The sequence below is a fragment of the Anser brachyrhynchus genome, assembly GCF_964034855.1.
Source record: "Anser brachyrhynchus genome assembly, chromosome: 13".
Lineage (NCBI taxonomy): Eukaryota > Metazoa > Chordata > Aves > Anseriformes > Anatidae > Anser > Anser brachyrhynchus.
Genome location: NC_137708.1, coordinates 2,248,775 through 2,272,418, shown reverse-complemented (window position 1 = coordinate 2,272,418; position 23,644 = coordinate 2,248,775). Strand labels below are relative to the sequence as shown.

The 23,644-nt window shown below is 54.3% G+C and overlaps 1 protein-coding gene and 2 long non-coding RNA genes across 6 annotated transcripts in view; 2 read left to right on the top strand and 1 right to left on the bottom strand.

The window, feature by feature from the left end:
- Positions 1-6,440: 6,440 nt before the first annotated feature.
- LOC308177322 lies at positions 6,441-17,030 on the bottom strand. Its single transcript, XR_013939012.1, has 2 exons — positions 16,839-17,030; positions 6,441-10,577 (listed from the first exon to the last, which is right to left on the bottom strand). It is a non-coding gene; the product is annotated as an uncharacterized lncRNA (long non-coding RNA).
- On the top strand, positions 11,240-15,088 carry LOC308177323. Of its 2 annotated transcripts, XR_013939013.1 has the most exons (3): positions 11,240-11,379; positions 11,937-12,250; positions 13,304-15,088. It is a non-coding gene; the product is annotated as an uncharacterized lncRNA (long non-coding RNA). The 2 variants fall into 2 exon arrangements; XR_013939014.1 differs by having other exon boundaries at positions 11,937-15,088.
- BRWD3 (bromodomain and WD repeat domain containing 3) overlaps positions 16,416-23,644 on the top strand; it is a 55,224-nt gene continuing 47,995 nt past the window's right edge. Inside the window, exons 1-4 of one of the 3 annotated variants that reach the window (XM_080554327.1) lie at positions 16,416-16,734; positions 16,828-16,886; positions 17,040-17,069; positions 17,328-17,387. In XM_080554327.1, coding sequence (XP_080410453.1) covers positions 16,698-16,734; positions 16,828-16,886; positions 17,040-17,069; positions 17,328-17,387 — 186 coding nt within the window. In that variant the 5' untranslated portion in view covers positions 16,416-16,697. Of the gene's footprint in view, positions 16,735-16,827; positions 16,887-17,039; positions 17,070-17,327; positions 17,388-17,831; positions 18,299-23,644 lie in introns of those variants that run through there. The other 2 variants (XM_080554326.1, XM_080554328.1) reach the window with 2 other exon arrangements.

Genomic DNA, 23,644 nt, shown 5'->3' with positions numbered 1-23,644 from the left:
AACAATTCCAGACGCTCTTAAAAAAAAAAAGGGGGGAGGGGAGCATAAATAACGCAGACAGCAACGCGGGATGGAAACCTAAGAACAGAACGGCCAGGGCAGACTCAAACCAGGTTCGGTCTCGCTGGAAGTCGCAGCACGGCCTCAGGACCGCATCGCTCCGGGGCCTGCTGGCGGGGCACGGAGACGGAGCCGGTGGGAGCAGGAGGCCGGGGGCGAGGGCTCTGCTCCGGGGGCACTGCTGCGGCACCTGGCCAGGAGCCCAGCAGAGGCTCCTCTGGCGGCAGCAGCTCCTCCGCTCGTGCCCGTGCTCGTGCCCGTGCCCCGTAGTCCTCCCAGCGCCCGCTGCCCAGCCCACGGCCGCCGCAGGCGAGGACGCGGGGGCTTTGCCATGCGGAGGCACCTCCCTGCCAGCCACGCGAGGTGCGTTGCTCGCAGTAGGGATCGGGGCGAGCGCAAACCTGGAATTCGCAGCGAAAGCTCCTTGTAAGTTATCCAGGCGCTGAAATCCAGGAAAATCACCGGGGTTTTGTTTGTTTAACGTTAACGATTCAGGGGGGGGGGGTGGAAGTACATTTTTTGGAGCTGAAACCAGATGTGAGACGTCTTAGCCACAGAGCTTTCGGGTTCTCCTCCGTTTGTTTTTCCCCCCAGGAAGATAAAAGAAGCCGCGGAGAAGGTTTAGGTCGCAGCAGCTCTCTGATTTCACCCTCGCTCCGAGGATCCCGTCGCTGCCTCTCAGACCGCAGGAGATGTATGTTTGGGTTTGGGGGGCTGGGGGCCGCGGCTCCCCGAGGCACTGCTGCAGGTAGAGCTGGGGCAGCTGAGCCTGGGACGGAGCCACAGCTTCCCAGCCGGGGCCGAACGTTTGCTGGAGCAGATTTCTTCCAGCAGAGCCCCGTCTGCCTTTCCTGAGGTGCCAGCCGTAGCTCCGTGCCAGGTCACCGCTCCGTTTTGCACCAAAAGCAGCGTCTTTGCCACCGAGGGAAAGGCCGGAGTCCCCTCCCCACGCCTCGACTGCCAGCCAAAGGGGAAACCCTGCACGAGCTGCCGTCCCCTAAGGCCTCCTCCCAGAAACCTTCCCATGCTGCGAGCAGAAAAGTGCAAATCTCTCCAATTTTTTTTCCCTGCTCCCATTTTGCCCCCTGCGTTGTCACAGACCGGTTAATATGAGTTACAGAAACGCAGCTCTTTGGGGTAAACCCGGACTTCTCTGCACTGCCCGTGCCTGTGTAGCCCAGTGGGGTCCTCTTCTGTACCTGGACCGTTACCCTGGGAGTAATTAAAATAATTAACAAGTGTAATTAACTGTTGAAGGGTAAAGGAGAGTTTTAGCACATTATATCAGCAACGATTAAATAAATTACCCTTTTTGTCTCGCAAAGAATTGACAGACGAGGGGGAAAAAGGAGGAGGGAGCTGTATGGGCTCTCGCAGCGGCACGGGGGAAGTGAATAGGGGTCGGTGGCTCTTGTGCGGGAGACAAAGCAAACAAAGCCGTGCCACGCGAAATTACCAGGAGGCAGATGCAGCACGGCCACATTTCACACAATGTGCAATTACGCCGGGGAGCTCGTTGCCCAAATGGCTCCCCCAAATCGCCGTGGCTCGGCGAGCGATTGGGCGCCCGAAGACGGCTCAGGCAGGACGGCGAACGCGGAGACGCTCCCGAGGTGAGGCTGCAGCCCCCGGCCCCGCTCTCCCGCCTCCGTCACCTCGTTTTCTCGGCATAGCCGGCGGCGGGGCTGAGCGGGGTGCGGCTGAGCTGGAGCTCCGCTGGCTTGGAGAAAGGGGCCCAGGTCCCCGGCCCTCCTCCCGGCTCCGTTGGGGCCAGCGCAATGCCTCCGCGCCCCGTTTTGGCCCACCCGGGCTGGAATCCTCATGGCTTCATTCAGGGCTGTAGCTGTCACCGTGCCACTTGGGGGGGGGGGGGGGGGGGGGGCTGCTCCCCACGTCCCTGCACGCCCAGCCTGGCCTCCAGCCTCTTCGCCGTGAAAATGTGGGGTCTGCGCGTCCCAGCCCTCTGCTCCCCACCGGCGGTGAGCGGGCAGCCGGGTGGCCACAAGCCGGGGGTCTCCTGGCCAGCGGGAGGGAGCAGAACCCGCGCGGTGTCCCGTGGGACGTGCGCCCTCCCCCTCTGCCCAGGTGGCAGGGGGGTGGCTTGTGTCCGTCCTGCAGGGCGCGAGAAGCGAGAAAACGCTCCGCTCCACTTCGCGCGTCTTCCTCAAATGCGCGTGCTCGAAGGGCAAGGAACAGCGGTGCCGTCGCAAACTCCACTGCAGCCCGCAGACGTTCCTCTGTCAGGCTGAACACGGTGAGGATTTCCTTCTTAAACCTTTGTATAAACCGCGCTGGATGAACAGTGGTGGCTGCAATTCAACGCCGCGCTCCTAAAAAGAACGGCGCCCCTCTCCTCTCCTGTAACCCTTCAGCCCCACACCTGGAACTTGCTGGACGTTCAAATCCAGGTAGTGTTGTCCAGCATCATCCTGTATCAACCCTTCCTGCTTCGAGCGTGCCAGTTCGGCTCAGCTGCCTTCTCTGGTTGAAATCCGGTACCTTGCACGCTTCTCGTAACTAGATTCAGATCTGTGGTAACCTGGGACTTGCACAAGCTTTTTAGAAACACACGCGCATGGGTCTGGGGGCATTCGGTGCCGTAGCTGGAGCTGTGCGGCCTGGCTGCTGCGTGTGCGAGGCTGCAGCGAAGGACGGAGGAGCTGGGCCTCGCACCGAGAGCCCGACCTTCTGCAAAGCGGGCTGGAAACGATCCGCGCTGGGACACCCCGAGGAAAGGTCCCGCGAGAAGAGCCTGACGAAACGCAGCGCAGGAAGCACGGGGACTTTTAGCGCTCTTAGCTGTGAAAACCCAAACCCAAACACGCACCTTTCTCTCGTAACCCGGTGCGGGCGGGCAGCCGGAGCTGGGGAAGGCTCCGGGCAGGGGCCCGGCTGCCACAAGTGTCCCCCCTGGGCTAGGCAGGCCCAGCAGCGTTGGTGGCATTGGGACACACGTGCCGATGCCTTCAGGTCTTTGTGTTTGCCCGTTTTATCTATGGGAAGCCTCGGCCCTAGCTCGGAGCACCAGGTTTCCGCGTTACCCGCGGGGCTCATCCCAGAGGCGCGGGCTCCCCGCTCTGCTTCTCACTCCTGGGGTGTCCCGACGCCGGCAGGCGAAGGGTGCGAGCCCCCGGCCTCTGCCTGGTGCCCCCTTGGAGTGTTTTAATCGCCTTACACCAAGATCTGCATGACAAAACCACCGGCTCGAGCCCATTTCGGTGATCACTTGCACCAGAAACCTTCTGAGTTTCATCAAAAGCTTGGATGATTTTAGGGGCTAGGTTTTTATTCATTACAGCATTGGCTGACAAAACCCATTACCTCATCTAGTTGGAAGAGAAATTCTCTGCAGCTGCTTGTGTGGCGCGGGGGGTTTTGTTTAAAAAAAAAAAATCAGACAGATTTTTGTTTCATTCTTTCAGGGCAATTTTCCTTCAAATTGCTGCAAAACTGTATGCTAAAAGGCTTCAGAAGTGGAAAGGAAAAGGGCAGCGCGCAGCAGTTTTAACCGTTCTTTTTTTTTTTTTTTTAATTTCCTTTCCAAAGACCTAGGGGGGGGGGGAAAATAGCCCCATTACCCGGCACATCCAGTGCCCAGCGAGGCGTGAGGAGCGCAGCCCCGTGCCGTGGCCGTGGCAGATGGCACCAGGCGGGCGGGAGGGCTCCTGCCCCGCCACCAGCCCGCGCCGCTAATTGCTGCCGGAGCCCGGCGGGACTGCGTGCGGAGGGAAGGCGAAGCAACGCTTCCCCTCCCTGCTTCGTGGGGCCGGGGGACGTGGGGCCGGCGCTGGCCGTGGGGTGTCCCCGTGCCTGGTGCTCGCCCTGCCCCAAGGGGCTCGGCTGGCGCTGCGAAGCCGAGCTCGTTGCGGCCCCGCGAGGAAACGTGAGGGGAGAGGCAGCGCCTGGAGCCCGCTGCTGGCATCGCAACGCGACGCACCGCTCAGTTATTTACCGCTGCCACGGCGTCCAACCAGCCCGTGCCACCCCCTCGCCTGGTGCTAGAGCCCCGTCTGCTCTTCCTGCCTCACCGGTTGCTTCCAGCGTTTTGTAACGTTAAATAATCGCACGTCTCGTAGTCCGGTTTCCTTGTTTCGGTACAAAACAAGTGGCTGGAAGTATGTGTTTCTGCTTTCTGTTGGAACGGGTGCCAACCCCACACAAAGCAAGATTTATGAAGTGCGCACGTAGTACCGTGAAAAAATATTCAAGTTCCTCATCCGCTGTGACAGAGAGGGAAAAATCCGTGCCCACGTGGCTGTGTGTCACAGGTGATTGCCGCTGCTTCTGTCCAGCGTCTCCAAACAGGGGAAAACCTGCCTGTTGCTCCCGGCTGGCTGAATCTGGGGTCCCTGTCCGGGCAGAGGGAGCGGTGATGCTCTGCCCGGCCAGCGCGTAGGGGTTTCCAGCAAACAGAGGTGTCTGTTCAGGGCAGCAAACGGCTCCAGGCTGTGAGCGACCCTCAGAGCCCGCACGAGCCTACTCCTCGGTTGTGCTCCAGGTCCAGAAACCGCTTTTGTAGTGAACTCCCCAGATAACTTACATTTGCTCTCTTTCATTCTCTTGCTTATCGTGCCCCTCCGGAGAGTCGGTTTTGTGCAACGCGGGAGTAAAGCCAGCCTCTTCTGAGCCCCTCACACGCCGACACCAAATCGCTCGCACGTGCCGGGAACCAAAGCGTACGGGAGCGAAGCTGCGCCGGATGCAAGGGGCCGGCCGCGAGCGGGCCCCCGGCGCGGCTCTCGGGGCGTTGGCAGAGCTGCAGCACCCCGCACAACGCGCAGCCCCGACGCCGCGCTGCCGGAATAACCGAGGTCTGCCCTGGGACATGAGTGCGGCCCAGCGTCGGCTGCTGCATCCGCTTCTGCTCTAGGAACAGGATAAGTGATCGCAGGAGGCCAAACAGAAATCATTTCTTTTAACGGGAGAACTGCTTGGGTAGTGCAGCTTGAGAGGAAGCTGCACTAGGTTTTTGGGCGCTGCAATGAATTAGCAGTAGGTACTACACCCGTTACCCACTCCCCAGCCACGGCAAGAGCAGCTCGGGGATGACCGCTGCGTTTCCCTGCCAGGTGAGCGGCACGGATGTGCCGAGTCTTGGCGTCCACTGACTGGTTTTGAGACATTTTAACTGTATCCCAGAAAAAAATGGGTCCTAACTTTAGGAGAAGGCAGCACTCAGCCATAAAGCAGCCACGGGAGAGGGGCCCGGAGCTCAGCATCCTTGCTGCAGGGCAGCGGCATCTCCCCATCCAGCCACCCAGCGAGAAGCGGCCTCTGGGCAGTGAGGACAAGGCGGCTGAGGTGTCGGGGGCTGTGAACTAACCACCAGCTTGCCATGCCTACGCCATCACCTGGGGAGTTTCTTTCAGTGATGGAGATTTGGTTGGGTTTGGTTTATATTTTGTCTCAGAGAGAAATTGATTTCCTTAATAGGTCAAGAGTTTGGGCGGCTGAAATGAAGAGGACGGGCTCTTCCTTCCTGCTCCCTGAGGATGTAGGGCTGCTTTCCAATGCACATCTGATTTTAAGGTGAGTTACTTTGTTGCCATGGCAATATTATTCAGGTTTTTGAAACGCCACAGTTTTGGTTTCTTCTAGGCCACGCTTGTCACAAGCAGTCAGGATCCCGAGCCCCATCCCTTGGAGAGCTGCCCTACAGGGCGCTGCCAAACGCCCTGGGACTTCGGCTCGGATGTGCACGACGGAGCATCGCCCGCCTCTGCTAAAGCCCTGCGACACGGCACGGCCGGACGGACAAACGGACAAGGGGAGAGCCACGGGGGCGAGGGGGCTGGGGAGGGGGCAAAACGCAGCCTGAAAGCGGCTCCTCCGCTCGGCTCTTCCCCTGCCTGCCCAGGCTTTGCTCAGGCTGTGAGACAGCGCAAGGTCGAAGAAAACCCAGCGGCTTTACTAATTAACACTTATTAACGACGCTTATCTGGTCGTGTTGCGGTTGTGCTCCGTCTCCCTCCAGGCTCCGGTGCGCCGTGCAGCCAGCACGCGTCCAGTAACAAAACCCGCGTTTGCCCCAAAGAGCTTGAAATCGACACAAATCCTATTTGTGGCCACACAGGTGTCCCATTTCTTTACTCCGTGGCTCCCAGGCCTAATGAATTTATTTTCTCATTAGAAGAACTGCCCTAAAACGAAGACTTTAAATACTTCAGGACTCCTTTTAGAGGGGACGGTGTGTAATACTGTTAAGAAATGCACAGGGAAAAGGGATTCCCTGGTACGGAAACAGTCCTGTGGTCATTGGGTGAAACGTGTTCTGTGAATGTCCTGGAAATTAATATTTAATTCTAAATATTTACATATTAAATATTTAAACTAGTCGCATCATTAAGATATTAAAATATTTAAAGCTAAATCCAAAATGCTTTTTTTTTTTTTTTTTGCTATAGTTCTTTTAATTAAAGCAGGCACAGCGTGCCACGTACAAGCTTAAAACCTCTTACATGGGTGCCGTACCACGCATGTGTCTGCCTGCCTGGGCAGCGGTTCCACTGCACAGCCAAAAGCTGGTCAAGAAAATCATTTTTTTTTGTTTGTTTGTTTGCTTTTTTGTTTGTTTGTTTTAAATTTTGAACAAACCACGTTGAGATTAACACGTCAAGGCTGTGTGCACGTAGGAGACCCGAGACCCATGCAAGCCTTCCCGAGATGCAGGCATCTGGCTAAGCCCAGCGGAGATTAAAGCTGCCTGACTGCAGCGCTGCCGTTGCACAAACTCTCACTGAAACGAGCGGGATGCTGGCGACGCCGCTCTCCCGGGAAAAGCTGCGCAGGCAGGAAGAGCGGGCAAGCAAACAACGGGTGCCCGGGTCGGGCGGCGCGATTTGGTGGCGGAGGTGTCGAGGTAATGGCCCTGAGCGCCCGCAGTTAGGTGACATTTCCTTTCTGCGGGGGGAATTACGCCGGCAGAGCCATGACGGTGGCGTTAGAGGCGCTGCTGCTGCTGCTGCTGCGGTTCGGCAGATTACCCACGCGCAGCTCTCCAGTTCCCCGACTGAAAACCGTATGAAGCGAAACGCTGTGCCCAAACACAATAGCAGTCTGGAAGAAAGCGACGGCCTTAACAATGAGTTTCTCTGCTTTTATAGGTTTTGGCAAAGCCCATTGTGTTGTCTTAACGCTCTGTTTTGTATTTGGATTCCTAATATCTTTGACGGGGGGAAGGGTGGAGGGGGCAACCAATTTAATTCGATAATCCCCCTAAGCCTTGCTTAATGCAGTCACTCTATTTTGTGCCTGTGAATTTTATGATGGTATTTTGGGTGGTTGCAGCGCTGCACTGGAAAATGTCCCATCATTTATTTCGCAGCCATCGGAGGGAAATGGCTTGCAGTGCTAAGCAGCCTATTCATTACATTCACATTGTCAAATCCAACAAACTCTGTCGCCCCAGATGTGGCTCTGTGGATCTCGGGGCCGCGGCAGCGATTCATGGAGGAGGTAGCTTGGGGTCTGTGTACAAATTGCCAAAAGGAATACTAAACCTTAAAAGGAACATCAAACCTTAAACAGGAGCTTTCCTCGCTCTGCCAAAAACCTCATTTGGAGCTGGACGGCCGCGGTGAGGCGGGGGCTGAGGGGCACAAGGAAAGTTCCCTGGCTGGGAAGGGTTCTCCTTCCCCAGCTCCTGCGTCCCCACCGGGATGGCGCGGATGCAGCAGGATGGGTCCCCGTAGCTCCCACACCATGACTGCATCTCAGGCTGTTTGCTCTCGGGACAGACTGGGTGAAACCGCTGCAAGGCGAAAGTTCCAGCTGAGGCTTTTCTCCTGTTGCTTTCCTCTCCCGACAGGGAGGGAGTGTTGGTACGAAACACAAGACCAGACTTTCTCAAAGCATCTCACGAGCCTCTGTTCTGCCTAAATTCCTTTGCTCAGCTCCCAGCACTCTGATGTTCGCTCCGGCCTGACATTTGATCCAGCTGCGTTCAGGGATTAGTGAATAAACCCCCACCAGGAGGCTGGCACTGCCACCCATGGGATTTCTCAATGCCCCTTTTGGGGGTACGTGGGTGAATGTTCCTTGGCCATCCTGGAAGCATCTCAGGAAGGCCTGCAGCAGAGACACGCAGCGCAAATACAAGGGGAGTGGCTGGTACAGCTGATACGCAGCAGCACCAAAGCCAAGCGGGAAGGAGGATTCGTAGGAGAGGTCAAGGTCTGAAAGAGCTGCCGGACTGCCAGAGGAACAGAAGAAAGCAGGGTGTCCACGGAGACATCCCAGAGAGCAGAGGAGACCCTCAGCAGGAACATGGCAGGACTCCTTTAGGCTTAAGGAACTGCCCAGGAATGTGGAGAATAAAAAGATGTTTGTGGGTTTTTTTTTTGCCTATACAGTCTGTGCAATTGTCTTCTATGCTTATTATTATCCAGCAGTAAGAACACAACACCTTGTGAAATAAAGACTGGTGTCTGGAATTCTGTCTGTAAGGCTCCCATTTGTCTTTTGCATCTTCACCTCACATACGCTGGTTCCCCATGTTAGTTTCCATCTAGAAACTCATGGACTTCATAAACCCGAAAGAAAAGCTTTCTTTACTGGTGTAGAGGAGAGGAAAGGGAACAGCCAAAAGGGTAAGTACTTGCAGGTGTTGAATAACACTTTACCAGAGATTAAATTAAATTATTCTTTTCTATCAAGAAAAGCTTTAAGGGAGCTCCCGTAACTGTGAGTCATCTTCAGATGGATACGGCAGAGAAAACAGAGATTCTAGCAAGCTGTATCTAAAGCCCTAATTGTTTAAGGCAAAAAAAAAAAATGTTACCAAAGATCAGAAGCTGGAAGGCTGTTGGAGAACGTATACATCCACTAAACGATGGGAGTTGAAGATCTAAGTGAAACACGTAGGTCGCTGTTTTCTGCAGAGGAATTGATGGCGGTTTCCATGTCAAAGCCTTTCTTTACAAGGGGTAAGATGGAGAAAATGCCTCAAACTGAAGATCTGTAGACAAGGCTTTAAGCCGAATAAATAAAATCAAGGGCAGCAAAATTCCAGTATGGAATAGCACTTACCAAGAGCTCTAGAGAAGCACTCAAATACAGATTTAGATCTGGCCGTTTAACTCTGGTTTGCAGCCCATCGTCTAGATCAGGCTTGATATTCAGGGAATAGAAGGAGAAATGAAACTGAGCTGTGATAAATGCAAAATAATGCCAATGGGAGGGTGGGAGCCTTAACTACAAAGATGCAGAAATGGGCTCTGACCTAACACAACTCAGTGAGGAGATCTTGGCATCGCTGCGCTGACATTTTCATAGCGCTATGCACAGCGCTCTGAGGCAGTCAAAGGCAAACAGACCATAAAGAATTATTAGGGAGGAAATGGAGAACAAATAAAAACAAGCGTTGTTGTGCCAGCATACGGCCCTGTGGCGTACCCGCCTCGACACTTGGTGCGGCTTCGGACCTCTCATCTCCAAATGGCCTCAACGGCACTAGAAAAGGTGGGGAAAGACAACGGGAGGGAGCAGTGCTTTGTGAGAGCTGCCTTATGGGGTGGGGTTAAATAGGGTAGGACTTTCTTATTTGGAGGAGCAGCCTGAAAGGGAATGTGGTCCAGGTGCCTGAACAGCACGGTGAAGGGGGAACGGCTGCTCCTGGCCGCACAGACTCCAGGAGGCGCTGAAGGAAGTTAGGGGGTACAGAGCTGAAGCACCCCAAGGAAGCACTTCCCAAAGCCAGGCACAACCCAGTTTGGGAGCTTACCCTGGGCACCTGCACTGGACCCCGCTGACACGCAGCCAGGACAGAGGGTGCCGTGGGTCCTCTCTGGTTTATTCACACGTGGCTGATGGCGAGTGGTTAGGGGTGCAGGTACACCCCTTGCCTTCCTTCCTCTGCACCCCCAAATATTTAATTTGGTTTGGGTTTCATCGTGTTGGTGCTATTCAGTGACTCACAGAACCCATTTCATTTTCCTCCTCATCAGACTGCAGCATTAGTTTTATTGGTGACTGAATTTTTTTTATAAACTTGGACTCCTGTGGGCAAACTTGTAAAAGACAGTTTTCTAATTCGTCACCTCATGCGGTAATTTATATTTAATTTCTATTTGTTATAAGACTCTATTATAAAGGTATTAATGAGCTTATTTGCAATATTTACACCTTATGGCTATCAATAAATAGACAAAAAACAATTCGAAGACTTTATACTTCTTTTTTTTCAATAGAAAACCCCAGCGCTTTTAAAAACTCTTACGAACTTTGTTGACCCCTTCACAAAAATACCTGTTACTTCTGTAAAACTGAGAAACAGAATTAAAACACAAACATCCTGACAACTTAGCAGAGAAAGGGGACGGGGTACATGGAGGCATCATTCTATGTAAGTTATCTGCCTGGCTGACGGAGTGACAGTGCCATTTGCATACCCAGCTACGCGGGGACAGCCGTGATGAATCCCCAGCCGCAGGCAGACGCCGTGTGCCCAGACTGCAAAGCTATGGAGTGCCTCCGCTCCTCGGCGCTTGCAGGAAAAGCCGAAAATGCAGGATCAGGCCCTGAAAAAAAAAAAAGAAAAAAAGAATTCTTTAAAAAATATCCAGCGGGATTTGGATTTGGTGAGTTAGGCAGGAAACGCGGGGCAGCATTTCTGGGGGAGAGCCCTTTGTGCAGCGCTCGCCCCCAGAAGCGAGCAGGGCAGTAGCCATTTGCATGAGAAGGACGGCGCTGAGCAGCTGGAGCGCTGGGCACCACGGGCATCGAGTCAAAGCCGAGCTCCTGGCCAAAGAGGGTCAGAATCGGGCCCTTAGACACGGCTGTAGACAACTGCAATTGCAATAACAGCGGTGACGAAAGCTACGTTGTCGCTTGCAACTATTAGTAATTTTCCTGCTAAGAAAACTTGCCGACTTCCAGGCACTTTGGGGTTTGAGGTCGAGCTCCAGTGGTGCAGATCTGACCGGGGTGCTGGCGTTATTTACCTGCCCTTCCGTTCACGGAGCACGGAGCTCCACGGGCGGCTGTCGCCCATTTTCACACGCGCTCCATCCGTATTCGCAATTTCACATTTCTTTGTACGTAAAATAAAGGCAGCAGCGTTTACGTAACATTCAGAGAGGGCGAATTTCTCGGGGAGCTACGCAAAGCAAAGCCACCCCAACGGCAGCAGGGGTGTCCACACCGCCCCGCAGATCAGCAGCCAACGCCAGCTAATGGCTGCCGTAAGAAATCTGCGCTGCGCATCGCTCGCGGGGCGACGGGGGAGACCCCCCTCCAGGCAAGGTGGCATTTTGGGGTCTGGCGAAGGGGATTCGAGACTGGCGAGCGGAAGAACCAGCACATTTACACCACGAGGAACGAGTAAGCCGTGAACTCGGAGGAACTGTTGTAAGGCAGAATTTAGAAACAAAGGAGCGTCCTCCTGGCTGCTCCTCCACAGCCCTTCCCCTGGGATGGTGCTGGGGCGCCTCTTGGTGCGGAGCACCATCTAGAGGGCACGCCGGGATGATGCAAAAACCGGAATATTTAAAAATAGAAAAAAAAAAAACCCTCCTAGAGCAGATCTTATATAATATCTAACAGGTATTTAGGTATTATTTAACTGCTGTAGTCGGGCGAAAAAGTGTACGAAGGTGTGGAAATTCGGAGGTTTTCTCCAGCAAGACAGGGTGGTGAGTGGCACACAGCACCTCTGCGCTCAAGCAAATGTGCCTATTTTCATAATTATTTTGCACCCTGTATTTCCTTAGAATAAACAAGCTATGACACCAAAATTTAATTTTGAGGTTATTGCATTTGGAGATCGTCTTAAAGTAAGCCTTGACTTTTCAACGCCTGTATGTCGTTACCCCTGCGGAGTTCAAAGCGCCGACTCTTAAATTGCTTCTAACCAGCACTTATTTTCCTATCGGTTACAGAAAACCTCGGATTTCATCTCTGGAACAATTAGCGTCCTTGTGTCCCACCTGGCTGCACATGAAAGGCCCTAGAGGAACAGAACGCATACCAAAAAGTTGGGCAAAAAATACTCAAAAAAAGCCCCAAATGTTTAACTTCCTGCAGCCCTTAAATCCAAACGGGTTCAGAGGCACGCATCCCCATCCACGTTTGCTGAAGAGGACGGGTTCAGTCCGGGTAGGATCCAGCACACCTGCGTGACTCTAATCTCAGCTGCCCTCTCTGATCTGCAGCCGCGCTGCATTTCTGTCCGGTTCGGGCAAAACTGCATCAGGTACGTTTTTACACCCTGTTGAGGCTATAAAGCAGCAGGCTGGCTTTGACTCATCAGGAAAGGATAACGATAAATAAAAGAAAGACTCACTCACTCGGTGCTACAAGCCGACCAAGGGGAAGATAATTTAGTGGTTAAATTAAAGAGAGCTAAACTCTGTTTACTTGCATTTGCTCACAACTACAGCGTTAAGACGAGAGGCAACAGAGCCAAGCTGGAGCATGGGAAATTCAGATAAGGAAATGATTTTGTGGCGTGAGGGTGGCCAAAGACTGGGACTGGAACTGGCTGGGTTGCCCGGGCAGGTTGTGCAATCCTCCCTCCTTGGGCAAGGCCCCGAGCAGCCGATAGGATCAGAGCTGCTCTGCGCAGGAGGGCGAGTGGATGACCTTCGAGGTCTCCTCCAACCTAAATTATTCCGTAATTCCGTGAAACAGCCCAGCGAAGCACTGTGAGCCGACTGTGCTGCAAACTCATTTAATGGAGAGTGTTGGAAAATAAAGGGAGATGTCTCGTTTCTGGTAAAGAAGGGTACATTAATCAAAAGGCATAAACATCTTGAATCTGTAACCTTTACGTGGAGTGACATGCATATAGAGAGATGCTATGCTGGGGAACCAGGGTCCTCACTAGTAACAAGAAATGTCAGTAAGAAGGCAGAAAGGCAGAGCTAAGTGAGGCTGTGGAAGTATGAAACAGGCATCTGCACGCATGAAATGAAAATCTCCTAAACCAAATTAACTTATGACCCGCACCTTGAACCTCAGCACAATCTCTTTCACAGTGAGAGTCTCCATGATACTCTCCCAGTACACATCCAGCACTTGTTGTCCATCCTTCAGGCTTTCCACAGATATCAGTTTGTGATAATCTACGCCCTGTCTTGCCAGGAGGCATGGGAGAGAGGCAGCTAGCCCTGCAATGTTTGACAAGTTTGGCCACGGCAGCGCAGGACTGCTTTTACTCTGTGGGTCAGCGTCTGAACTGAGGGTTTATCCAAAGGTTTCCACTCTCAAAATCCTTCAATGGCTTTCCTTTTTATTTTTTTTCCAGGAAAATGAATAAATAAAGTAAATAAGTAATAAATAAATAAATAAATAAAAGAGGAAGCACGGAAAGAAATTGTTACAATCCTGCTTCTTCCCTAAAGCATCTCTGGTTTTGGATACCCCTGTGGTACACCTGCAAGAGCACCGCGTCGGTATGCTCCTCCCCAGCCCTCAGCGCTGCTGTTGGCATTCACGTAACAGCATTCTGCTCTGGAGAAACACGAATAAGCACTAGCATAAAATCTGGCTTTCAGGAGGAGATTTACTATCACTCCCCAGCACGCTGCCTCTTGGACGCGGTGGCTCCAGAAAGAGATGAGTCACGGAGATCTGCAGCGTGCTGTGGAAGTGGAGCTCCCAGGGAACGAAGGCTACGCTCGGAGCTGGGCACTGCTCACCAGAAAGGTGACTCCTGGAGGGAAGAACCCAGGAGAAGCGGGAAGAGTTACCTGCCACAGAGCTCACAGCAACCCTAGGGAATAAGAGAGCAACTGGGAGAATGTTAACACCATGAAGCTGTGGCGCCACAGGACCGGCAGTGAGGATGGAGGTCACTGCAGAGCCGGAAAGCACAGCCGGAATCGCTGCGAAGGAGCCTGGGGTTGCACAACGGCTGCTGCGGGCATGACTAACGCGCTGTTGGGACTTGACCTGAATGCAGGCCGCTGGGCTGCGCACCCGCACCCGGCAACGAACACCTACCGCATAGCTGCGGGATTACTAACGTGCGCCCTTCCTGTTGATGCACGAAGCGCAGCACTTGCACCACGGAGCACCTCGGAGTCCCGGGTGTAAAAGCGCCTCGGCCAACAGCGAGACTTCTGGTCTGAAGTGTGGGAAGGACGCAAGGGACAGACAAGCTTACTTCGGGAATATTTTCTATCACAGGCTTTCAATTTGAGAGCCCGTTTTATTTACTGTAGAAGTTCCCATTGGCTTTAGACGGCCCTAAGAGAATAATCGGGCCTGTTGTGGTGGTACGGCTTTATTTGCTGCTGCCTCCGAGCTTAAATAACAGCAAATTGCGAGGAGAGAGGCTCAGTAAGGTGCCAAAGAAACGCGCCACGTTCATAAAGAAATACCCTAGGTAACTGTTACCACTGGAACACACTAGGACGGGGTGCTATAGAGTATTCATGGTGCTGCGTTTCCTCTTGATGTAGAACGACATTTAGCTCAGAAAGACTGAAATGTACTTTCAGGGCACATTGCACTACATTTTCTGTGTTTTTCCTTTGCGTTCCTGGCACACAAAGCAAGATGAGCTTGCAATCATCAGATAGGAGGGAGAAACATTACCTCTACAGATACGGAACATCCGAGGGTTCTTTTCCTCCCTGGCACTGTTTCCAGAACTGCTGCTTTACACTGTAACTCTCACAGGAACTGCAGGGCACGCTTCAAAGCCTCCCGTGGAACGCTGGAAGAGTTGTTACTACCAAAAAGCCCCCAGAACTGAGGTTTGCAGCTTGGTGAGGTGGAACCTCACATCTCTGTAAGTGACAATCATGAATCTGCCTTTAAAAAACATTCCAAGAGCTACGATGATAAGCAGGGAGGCTTTTTTTACCTCTCTCTTTCGTTCTCTCTCTCTCTTTCTTTTCTTTCTTTCTTTTTCCTTTTTCTGGCTATTTAAACTCTCATTAGCAACTTGAGAACTTCAGAGGATGAAGAAAACAAGGTCTATGCATCATCCAGTTAATCTGAGCTCCTGCTGCAATTTCCACACCCGTATTAAGGTGCAGGCGAATTACGCAGAGCAGCTGAATGTCAAACACCTGACTCGTTCTCGAGAGGGCTCCTGGCACTTGGTCTGGTGCCTTGAAACATCCTGAGCAGGCTGCCAGCAGGAAGGACTGCGTCCTCGCGGTAATAGCAGGAAGAACTCTGAAACAGCACTTCACAGAAAGCCTAGTCATGCACATAGGCTATAAATATATGCAAAAATGAATTTATTCTTAATGTTTCAACTGCATTGATTTGCTATGATTCAGCTCTTGGTATTCAAAGCATGAAGATGAGTTGTCTTTTTTATTTATTTTTTCAGTTATGACAATGATTGTTACACTGCCAAGGCTCAGGAAACTGTTGAATGCCAGGTCTTTATGGCAGCAAAAAACAATTTGACACTAAGGAACACTGTCCTTTCACTTAGTGTTTTAGCAGTTTATCTCTGAAGTGGAACAGATTTCTGAAGTTTTGACAGGATGCTTCCCATGGAAAAGTGACTTGTTTCCCTTAGGAATATCTACAGGGATCAACATTGCACCTTTTTTTTCTTTGGAGAGAGCACGTGCCACACCAGCCACGTCTTTATTTCCCAGACAGTGGGAGGAAACAACTGTGATTTGGCTCCTAAAGCCACCCCACGTCCCGTAACCTTGGCAGGGCTGCGTCCTCTGGGTGTTTATCCCTGACTTTGCGTGCTGAGGCGATGACGCCCTGATAACAGCGGGTGCCACGTCCCGATGGCTAGCAGTTCCTATTCATGTTCCAGTCGGGCACAGAAGGGCAATTCCTGCGCACCCACAACGCATCGATTTGTCTCGAGCACCTTTGCGTTTGTTGGAGGCGCTCCCCTTTGGTTTGTGCCAGGTGCGCAGGAGCACTTGTGGGGGGGGGGGCCCTGTCCTCCAACGTTCTGTCTTGAGCATACTTGCGTTTATGGTGGATGCAACGGAGAAAAACAACTTCAGAGAAAAAGACTTACTGAGCCTAACTGGGGAAGGTTATTTGCTTTAGTTGTGGCGCGTCACCCCGCGCTGCGCACCCAGCACAACGCCCCCTCGGCCCTTGCTGCTGCAGCCGGGGCTTCCCAAAGGGCAGCCCGCGGTGCTGGGGGGCTGGGGCCTGCTCCCTGCCAGCCGCAGCCCCCCGCTGCCTCGCACCGACACCCCGAGGCGCACCCCGGCTGCCCGGGGGCTCTCGTTCCGGGCCGGGCCCGTGCGGGGAGGCCCCGGGGCGCGGCCTAGGCCCGGCGGGGAGGCCCCAGGGCGGCGGGGCGGAACCAGGCCTTGCCCGGGCCTCCCCCAGCGGGCCCCGGCCTCGCCCCGCTCCCTCCCCGGGCCCGGCCCGGCCCTGCCCGGCCCTTCCGGCGCGGCGCTCCCCGGCTGCGGGAGGTTCCCGGCAGCTCCCCCGTGCGGCGGGCGGGGCGCCCTGCAGGCCGCTCGGCGCTGCCCGCTGCGGGCCGGGAGAGCCGCGGGGCCGGCGGCGATGCCATGAAGCCGGCGGGGAGCCGCGGCGGGGCGAGCGGCTCCAACACGCACCGGGGCTCGGCCGCGGGGGCTCGGCCGCTGTAGGAGCGGCGACTCCGCGGGGCGCCACCCGCCGCCCCTGCCCCCCCCCTCCACCACCACCACCACCACCACCACCACCCCCAGGGCCTCCTCCGTCGGAGGATGGCGGCAGCGGCCGCCCCGACGCAGCTGGAAGCCGGTGGGTAGCGCTGGCGGCGGGGGCTCGGCGGTCGCCCGGCCGCTTTGTAACCGCGTCCCCTTTTCCTCCCTACCCCCCCACCCCCCCCCGCAGAGCTTTACTACCTGATCGCCAGGTTCCTGCAGTCCGGGCCCTGCAAGAAATCCGCCCAGGTGAGCGCGGCTGCGGCGGGGCGGCCGGGCCGGGCGGGGACGGGACGGGACGGGACGGGACGGGGCAGGAGGGCGGCGGGCGGGCCGGGGGGGAGCCGCGGCGTTGCGGGTGCCGGCCTCACGCCCTTTGTGTGCCGCTGCGTGTCTCCGCAGGTGCTGGTGGAGGAGCTGGAGGAGCACCAGGTAAGGGGCAGCCGGGGGCTGCGCTGCCCCGGCACGGCACAGCCCGGCACGGCACAGCCCGGGGCAGCCCGGCCGCGGGGGCCCGGCGGGCGGCACGGTGCCCGTGCTGGGGAGGGGGGTTGCGGGGGGGGTCACGGCCGGCGGGGCCGGGCCTTGGGGGGCCGCCCGGGCCGGGGAGGGGGGGGGGCTCGGAGCTGGCCCCCCCCCCCCCGGAGGGGTCTGACCGCCGCCCCCGTCCCTCCCCGTCTCACCCCGCAGCTGATTCCCCGGCGCCTGGACTGGCAGGGCAAGGAGCACCGGCGGAGCTTCGAGGACCTGGTGAGCCCACAGCCTCTAAACCCCCCCTAAACTCCCCCCCCCCGGTACCGGCTCCGCGCCCCCCTCCCTCACCAGGACCCCCCTGCCCCGCTGCTCTGCGCCTCACGGGGCCGCGGCTTCACCGGGCCGGGGGCACGGCGGGGAACGGGGCCGGGGCGGGCGTGTGCGAGTGTATGGGGGGGGTAACGGGGGGTATCGGGGGGCACTTGGGGGGGGGGAACCGGGGCCGGGGCTGCCCGCGCTGCGCTATTGTGGGGCCGGGCGGGTTATCTGAGGGCACGTACCGGAGCCCTGCCCGGCGAATGGCGCCGCGCCTTACAAGCCGGAGCGCGGCTGGCGGCGATGTAACGAGGCGGCTGATTGGTTGCGGGGCCGCGGAGGAACTGGTTGGGGGGGGTGAGGCCGGGCCGGCGGCGCGGGGCTGCGGCCGAGCCGGGCTGGGCCGGGCAGGGCCGGGGGGGGCCGGGGGTGCCCCGGGGGTGCCGCCTCCAGCCGGGCCCTGCGGGCACTGCGGGGCCCGGCCCGGGCACAGCCGCCGGTGCCAGGCCCGTGGTCGCGGCCTGCGTGGAAAATGTGGAGAAAAAGCCCAAAACGTGTGAAAAGCCCGGCGGAGCCGTGCCCGGCCCGGCCCGGCATCGCCTCACCGGGGAGCTGGGGGTCTGCTCCCGGCCTCTCCCGCCCGCAGGCTGCGGGTCCTGGTGCGAGAGGTGCTGGCGCTGCCCCGCAGCCTGCTCGGGGGCCGTTGTCCCCCTTCAGCGATGTTAGAGCCGCTCGGGCGCAGGCTGGAGATGAGCCCCTTGCACCGCCTGCGGCCCCTTCCCAAAGCACGCCGAGAACACCGGGGGCGAACGCGGTGCCTCAGCGTCCCTCGTGCGGGTAACGCCAGCGCTCCGTGAGCAAACGGCAAGGGCGTAAGTACCGCGTCCAACACCTGCTCAACGCCGTACGTTTCTCCTAGAGAACCCGAGGCCCAGCGACACGCGGGCTGTGTCAGCCTTAGCGGCTGCCTGCACCCGGTGCCTGTGCGGGCTGCCGGCAGCGGCAGCAGGAGGTCTGCGTTCAGGCACGCCGGTTTTTGCTTCATCAGTTGCGTTGCGTCTGCGTTTTTTTCCTCCTGTTCCTTGGGGCGTGGCTAGGGAAGCCCTCGGAGCTCTTCTGGCGTGCGAGGTGTCGTCGCTGCAGCCACGTACTGCTCTGTAAAATTTCGGAAACAGGGAACGCACGGGTGTGAGGTGGGGCTTGGGATTCATGGGAAGTTGCTTCTTGGTATACAGCATTATCAAAATTCAGTGTAAGGTTTTTGCTTCTGTCTAAAGCTAACCGACAATAATCCTTCCTGACCGCCTCTTTCCTAGTTTGGTTTAACTGTTAACAAGACTTACGGCAAGGGACGGGACCGCTACGTGAGTCCTTGCAGCAAGACTGGTGTAGATGCTAGGTGGGATGAACCGAGCTTCCTTCTGTTAATCCTCAGACTGAAGTTTTTACTGTCAAGGATGTTGAAGGAAAGCCTTTTCCTCCCTTTTCTTTGGGCTTGATGTATTTGGAATTTGGACCTTTGAGTGCATATGATGGTATATTAACCTGAGCTGCTTGATTTCAGGGCTAGCTAGATGTATGGATGTAATGTTTAGGACAAGGCCTGGGCTGTGAAGAATGAATAACTCTGAGCTTTGTTTTAATGATCTCACTCACCCAGTGAACAAAAAATATAATTACTGACGCTAGCATTTGGGGATGAAGCTTTTTTCTACCCATTTCTCCTGTTCGACTACCTAGAAGCAGGCAAACAAATTCAGTTCCAGTCTTTGCCGAGTGTTGCAACTGTGCTGGGCAGGCGGGCCTGAGATAATTGCATGGGAGTTCACAAACCCAGACAAGTCGGATTTCTTGTTTGTTTGTTTGCCCGATATTCTGCTCCTGCAAATCTGACAAAGGACTTATTGTTCTAATTGCTGACGTTTCAGCTTTGTTTTCCATTCTCAGTTTGGCTGTTTAGGCTGGCGTTGGTACTTCTGGGGGGATATGCTGATACTCCTGCTGTTGAGGGTGTTGGTACTGCTCTTAGGGCTTTTGGAAACGATAAAGATGTAACAACCAAATCGCCTACCAGGCGGCTTTTATCTAGGAAATGTTTACTCCTCCATCCCTCAAGCTTTTGGTCAAGAACTGAGATTTCTCTGTTGAGATTTTTTTTCTTTTTTATTTGAACTTGCTCTCTTACTTTAAATGTCAGGTACCGCAAGCCAAAAGAACGCTAAGATACACCAGTAAGAACTGTGTCCTGCGAGGAAAAGCGTGCAGAGAACCTGAGCTTGTTGTGCGTTTGGGTTCCCTTTCTCCTTCTGCTTATTTCCACCTCGGAGTGCTTTTATGTGCAACATGTGGCTGCCTGTTAAGGTAATCGCCCAAGTGTACTCCAAAGGTCTGCGTGCTTGAAGCGCTTTTCACTTTGTTACCGACTGCTGGTGGTCGTGGGACATGAAACGTGCTCGTAAAGGGGAGGGTCCTCACCCTCATTAGGAAGGTCTGAGGTATGTCAGACTTGCACGCAATTAGTACTCCTATTTTAAATTAACCACAGCAGTTTAATGTGTAGCCAGCTGCTGGGCAGACAAGTCGAGCTGAGCTGCCTTAGATTATCACAACAGTCTCCCCTGGACTGCTGCTCGAAGTTATCTTTGTTTATTCCCGATAAAAACGACTGACCCTCGTCTGGCTTTCACGAACTTTTTGAAGGACTGTCTATTCTGTCTAAGTCCGTTTTGTTCTCCGTGCTGGAGATAGGCCCGATTTCAGGGCAGGCAGAAATTCAGCTGTTGTTGGACAGCGTATTTGAGCGGGGCATTTGCATCCGTGAGAGGCTGGTGTGGAACAGCTTATGGGATTTGGCTTCGAGGTTCTGCCTAGTCCGTCTGCACCGATTTAAAGCGAGCTACGAGGCCGAGGTGCTGTTATTTATAGGTATTGCCAATCCCAGCATTAGCAGCAGAGAGATGTTAGGGTTTTGTCACCTCAGGAAAATGTCAGCTGGTGGCGTGGTGGTTCCAAGCCACCCTCTCAAGGGAAGCTGAGTGGATAATGGCTTTTTAAATTTGTGCGTATGTGCGTGTTGTTGACATCTTGTGCAAGTCCGGTGTCGGAGCTTCCTTCTGCTGAGATTCCATATTTGAGGTCTTGAGGAATTTCCTGCTCGCTCAGCTCTCTTGGTCTCCTCTGCTGCTTTTTGATACGTTTGTCAGTTGATTCCTAACTGATCGGTATTTTGGCAAACGGGACGAGTGTCAGACGGCTGTCCGGAGGTTACGAATCTGCTGCTGCTGCGCAGCTGCCTGCCCAGGGAGGCCCTGCTGCGAAGGAGCCCGTGCAGGTCCACCTTGCTCTTGGGGTTGCTTCCATCGGGCAGCGTTTCCATCGGATGTAGCTCCAGCTTCACGGCAGTGTTTCGCGGGGCTTCCCAAAAGAGATGTTTCAGAGCTACCCGGTGCCAGCCCCTGGGAAGACGGGCATCTTCCTACAAGTAGAAATCGCAAAGAGTTGTTGGTTGGTTTGTTTGTTTGTTTCCTGTTTATCCAAATGTTCCTAGGAGGAGAAACTGTCAACGCTAATACCAGGGGATTTGGTTTGTTGAGCCCTGCCACAAACAAGCCTCTTGCCTGTCTTCTTAGCTGGCCAGTGAGGACCCTTTTCTTAGGAGCCTTTGAGATTACGTTGTAGTGGTGCCAACAGCAGGAGCACAGGCAGGTTTAGGGCCGTGACTTTCCCCTAACCCTGCCGTGACTTCAGTAACAGTGCTTTATTTGCTGCTGCTTGGCACTGCAGCATCTTATCTGCTTTCTGGTTCCACAAGGGCGTATCCACTTTACCCAGTCTGAAAGTTTTTAGGTCCGTAAGATCTGTGTCCTGTGCAGTTGCTCCCAGGGTGCTGTGGCGTTCTTGTGCTCTGAGGTTTTAACCCGTCTTTCCCATCATAAGGCAACAGAACATGGTTTTCTGTACAATTTATCCCGGTCTATGGGACTGCCTCTCACGTAGCCTGTTCAGTTCTTCTGAGTTATTTTAAAAGCTCTTTGTTTAACACGTTTTTTGACTTGTATTACTTGTTTGGTTCTTATTTTTTTCTCAGTTTCTAATAATTTTTTTCTAAACTAGTTTTTAATATTCTGGAGATAGTTGCTAATACATTTGGGGAGGTGATAATATCCTTACCGGCGTTTAATTTTGCCTCGTGGGGTTTGGACTACAAGGTGTGGCTATGACTGATGTTAAGCTTTGCTTTTTTCCGTCCTTTTAACAAGAATCTGATCTGGGAGACTTCATTTCTCTCGGTCATATGTTTGCAGCCTCGTGTTTTGGAAAGATTCTCAAAACCCACTTAGGGCTACCTCATGCAGAGGTGAAGGGGGAGTATTTGTTTCAAGTTCTTTCGGGAACCTGCAAATAGAATTGCTCGTTTGGCTCGGGGCTGCAGTTTAAGCATTTTATTTGGAAGTTACTATGGAAAAAAATCTCCGGGAGAACTGACTGCTCGTGCTGCCCGCCCGTGAAGCTGCTTGGTAGCAGCAGCGGCGTGAACGTACAGCTCAGGGGCCGCTTCCTGGGGCTGCTCTGCTCTGTGCAAACACGTAAATGATGGAGAGAAGAGCCGTACAGCTTTTCTTCTTTATCCAGGTATGGTTCTGCTGGCAGGTGGCTCATCTGATGAGTAGGGCTGGTTAATAAAGCCAGCGGTCACGTTGAGAGGCGCGTGCCACTGAAAAGTTTGCAATCCAGTAAAAGCGAGCGCTGAAATCTCGCTGCTTCGGCAGCTCCCTCGCGCTGATTGAACTCTGGCTCCACGCTGGATTTGCCAACTTTCCTGGCGTGGGCAGTGAGCAGCCAGATGTCTGGGAGCCTGAGCTGCTTCGCGTCTGGGTCGCCCAGACAAATCGCCCCCGGGCGCCCGCAGACAACTGCCGCGTGCTCGGCGAGCCCGGCGCGTCCATCTCTGATCTCGGAGTGTCGGCAGGCCTGCAGATGTGGTGGTGCTCGCTCTCTTGGCTGCTCTGTAAAGAGCTGCCCGAATGTCGAGGTCTTTGTGCGGCGAAGTGCCTTTCCCTTTCTGAGTCGGTGCAGGGAGCTGGGCCGGGCTGCTTGCTGAACGCCCCGTGCTTTCGTGTGAGTAGCGCCGTGCCCCGTCTCCGCAGCAGGGCGTTTGCTGCCAGGTTTCATTCGGCACCTCGCGCTGGGCACAGGGTAGTGGCGATGCTTCAAAACCAGCGTGCTCCTGAGCGAAAAGGGAGGTGTTTCCCTGCAGCACACCGAGAGAATGGTGTGGGCCTTCTGAAATTGCGTATTAGTGGTGGTTTCTTTCTACCCTAAAAGTAAAATGTAAGTTTTCTCTGCTCCTGGATTGGTTACTGTTTTTCTTTTTGTCTTGTGAGCTTGAATCATTGCTCGAATTGACAGTTGTTGACTGAGAAACACGTTACTGATTATCACAGATGTAAAAGAGCGTTTCATACTCTGAATTTAGAAAATTGCAGATTTTCTCTTTAGGATTGCCTTTGTTTCAGACCCTCCCCTTACATACTGAAGGGAGGCTAGCACAGGATAACAAAGTTTTGTGGTTTTTTACCATTCAGACATTTCTAGTATTTCAGAAATGGCCTAGAGTGATAGATGAATACAGAAGCTCAGGTAATCCTTTCATCTCATTTTGCTTGCTGTTATATCATGCACCTTACGACTAAAGACAGCTCATGCTCCCATACTGAACGTCACCAGCTGGTCGGTTGGGTAGGTGCTGATACCGTTTTGGAACTGTATGGTTTTGGAAACTGGAACTGTATGGTTATGGAAAAACCATACAGTTTACATAGATAACTGTATGGTTTTTGGAAACTTGGAACTGTATGGTTATGGAAAAAAAGTTAGAATGGCGGGAGAAACCGGTCACTGCAAGACAGCATTCGTGGGATAGGGTGTTCAACCGTCGTTTCACTGCATGGAAATCCATGGAATGGGGCTGTGTTAGTGCAGTTATCAGGTTTATTTTTCCTGCAGAGGTACGATTCTTCCATTTCCATCAAGCCCGGAGCTTCGGAGGAGCTCAGCTTCCCCGTGGATTGTTACGGACCTGCAGAGCTTTACCAGGCAGCGACTGAGAGGCAGCGCGGCAGAGCCCGACCCGCTGCTCTGAGAGTTTCCATTCAGACTGGAGGAGTTCGGTTTGGTTTAGTTAAACGATGCCTCGCGTGTGCCATTAGGAAAGGCTC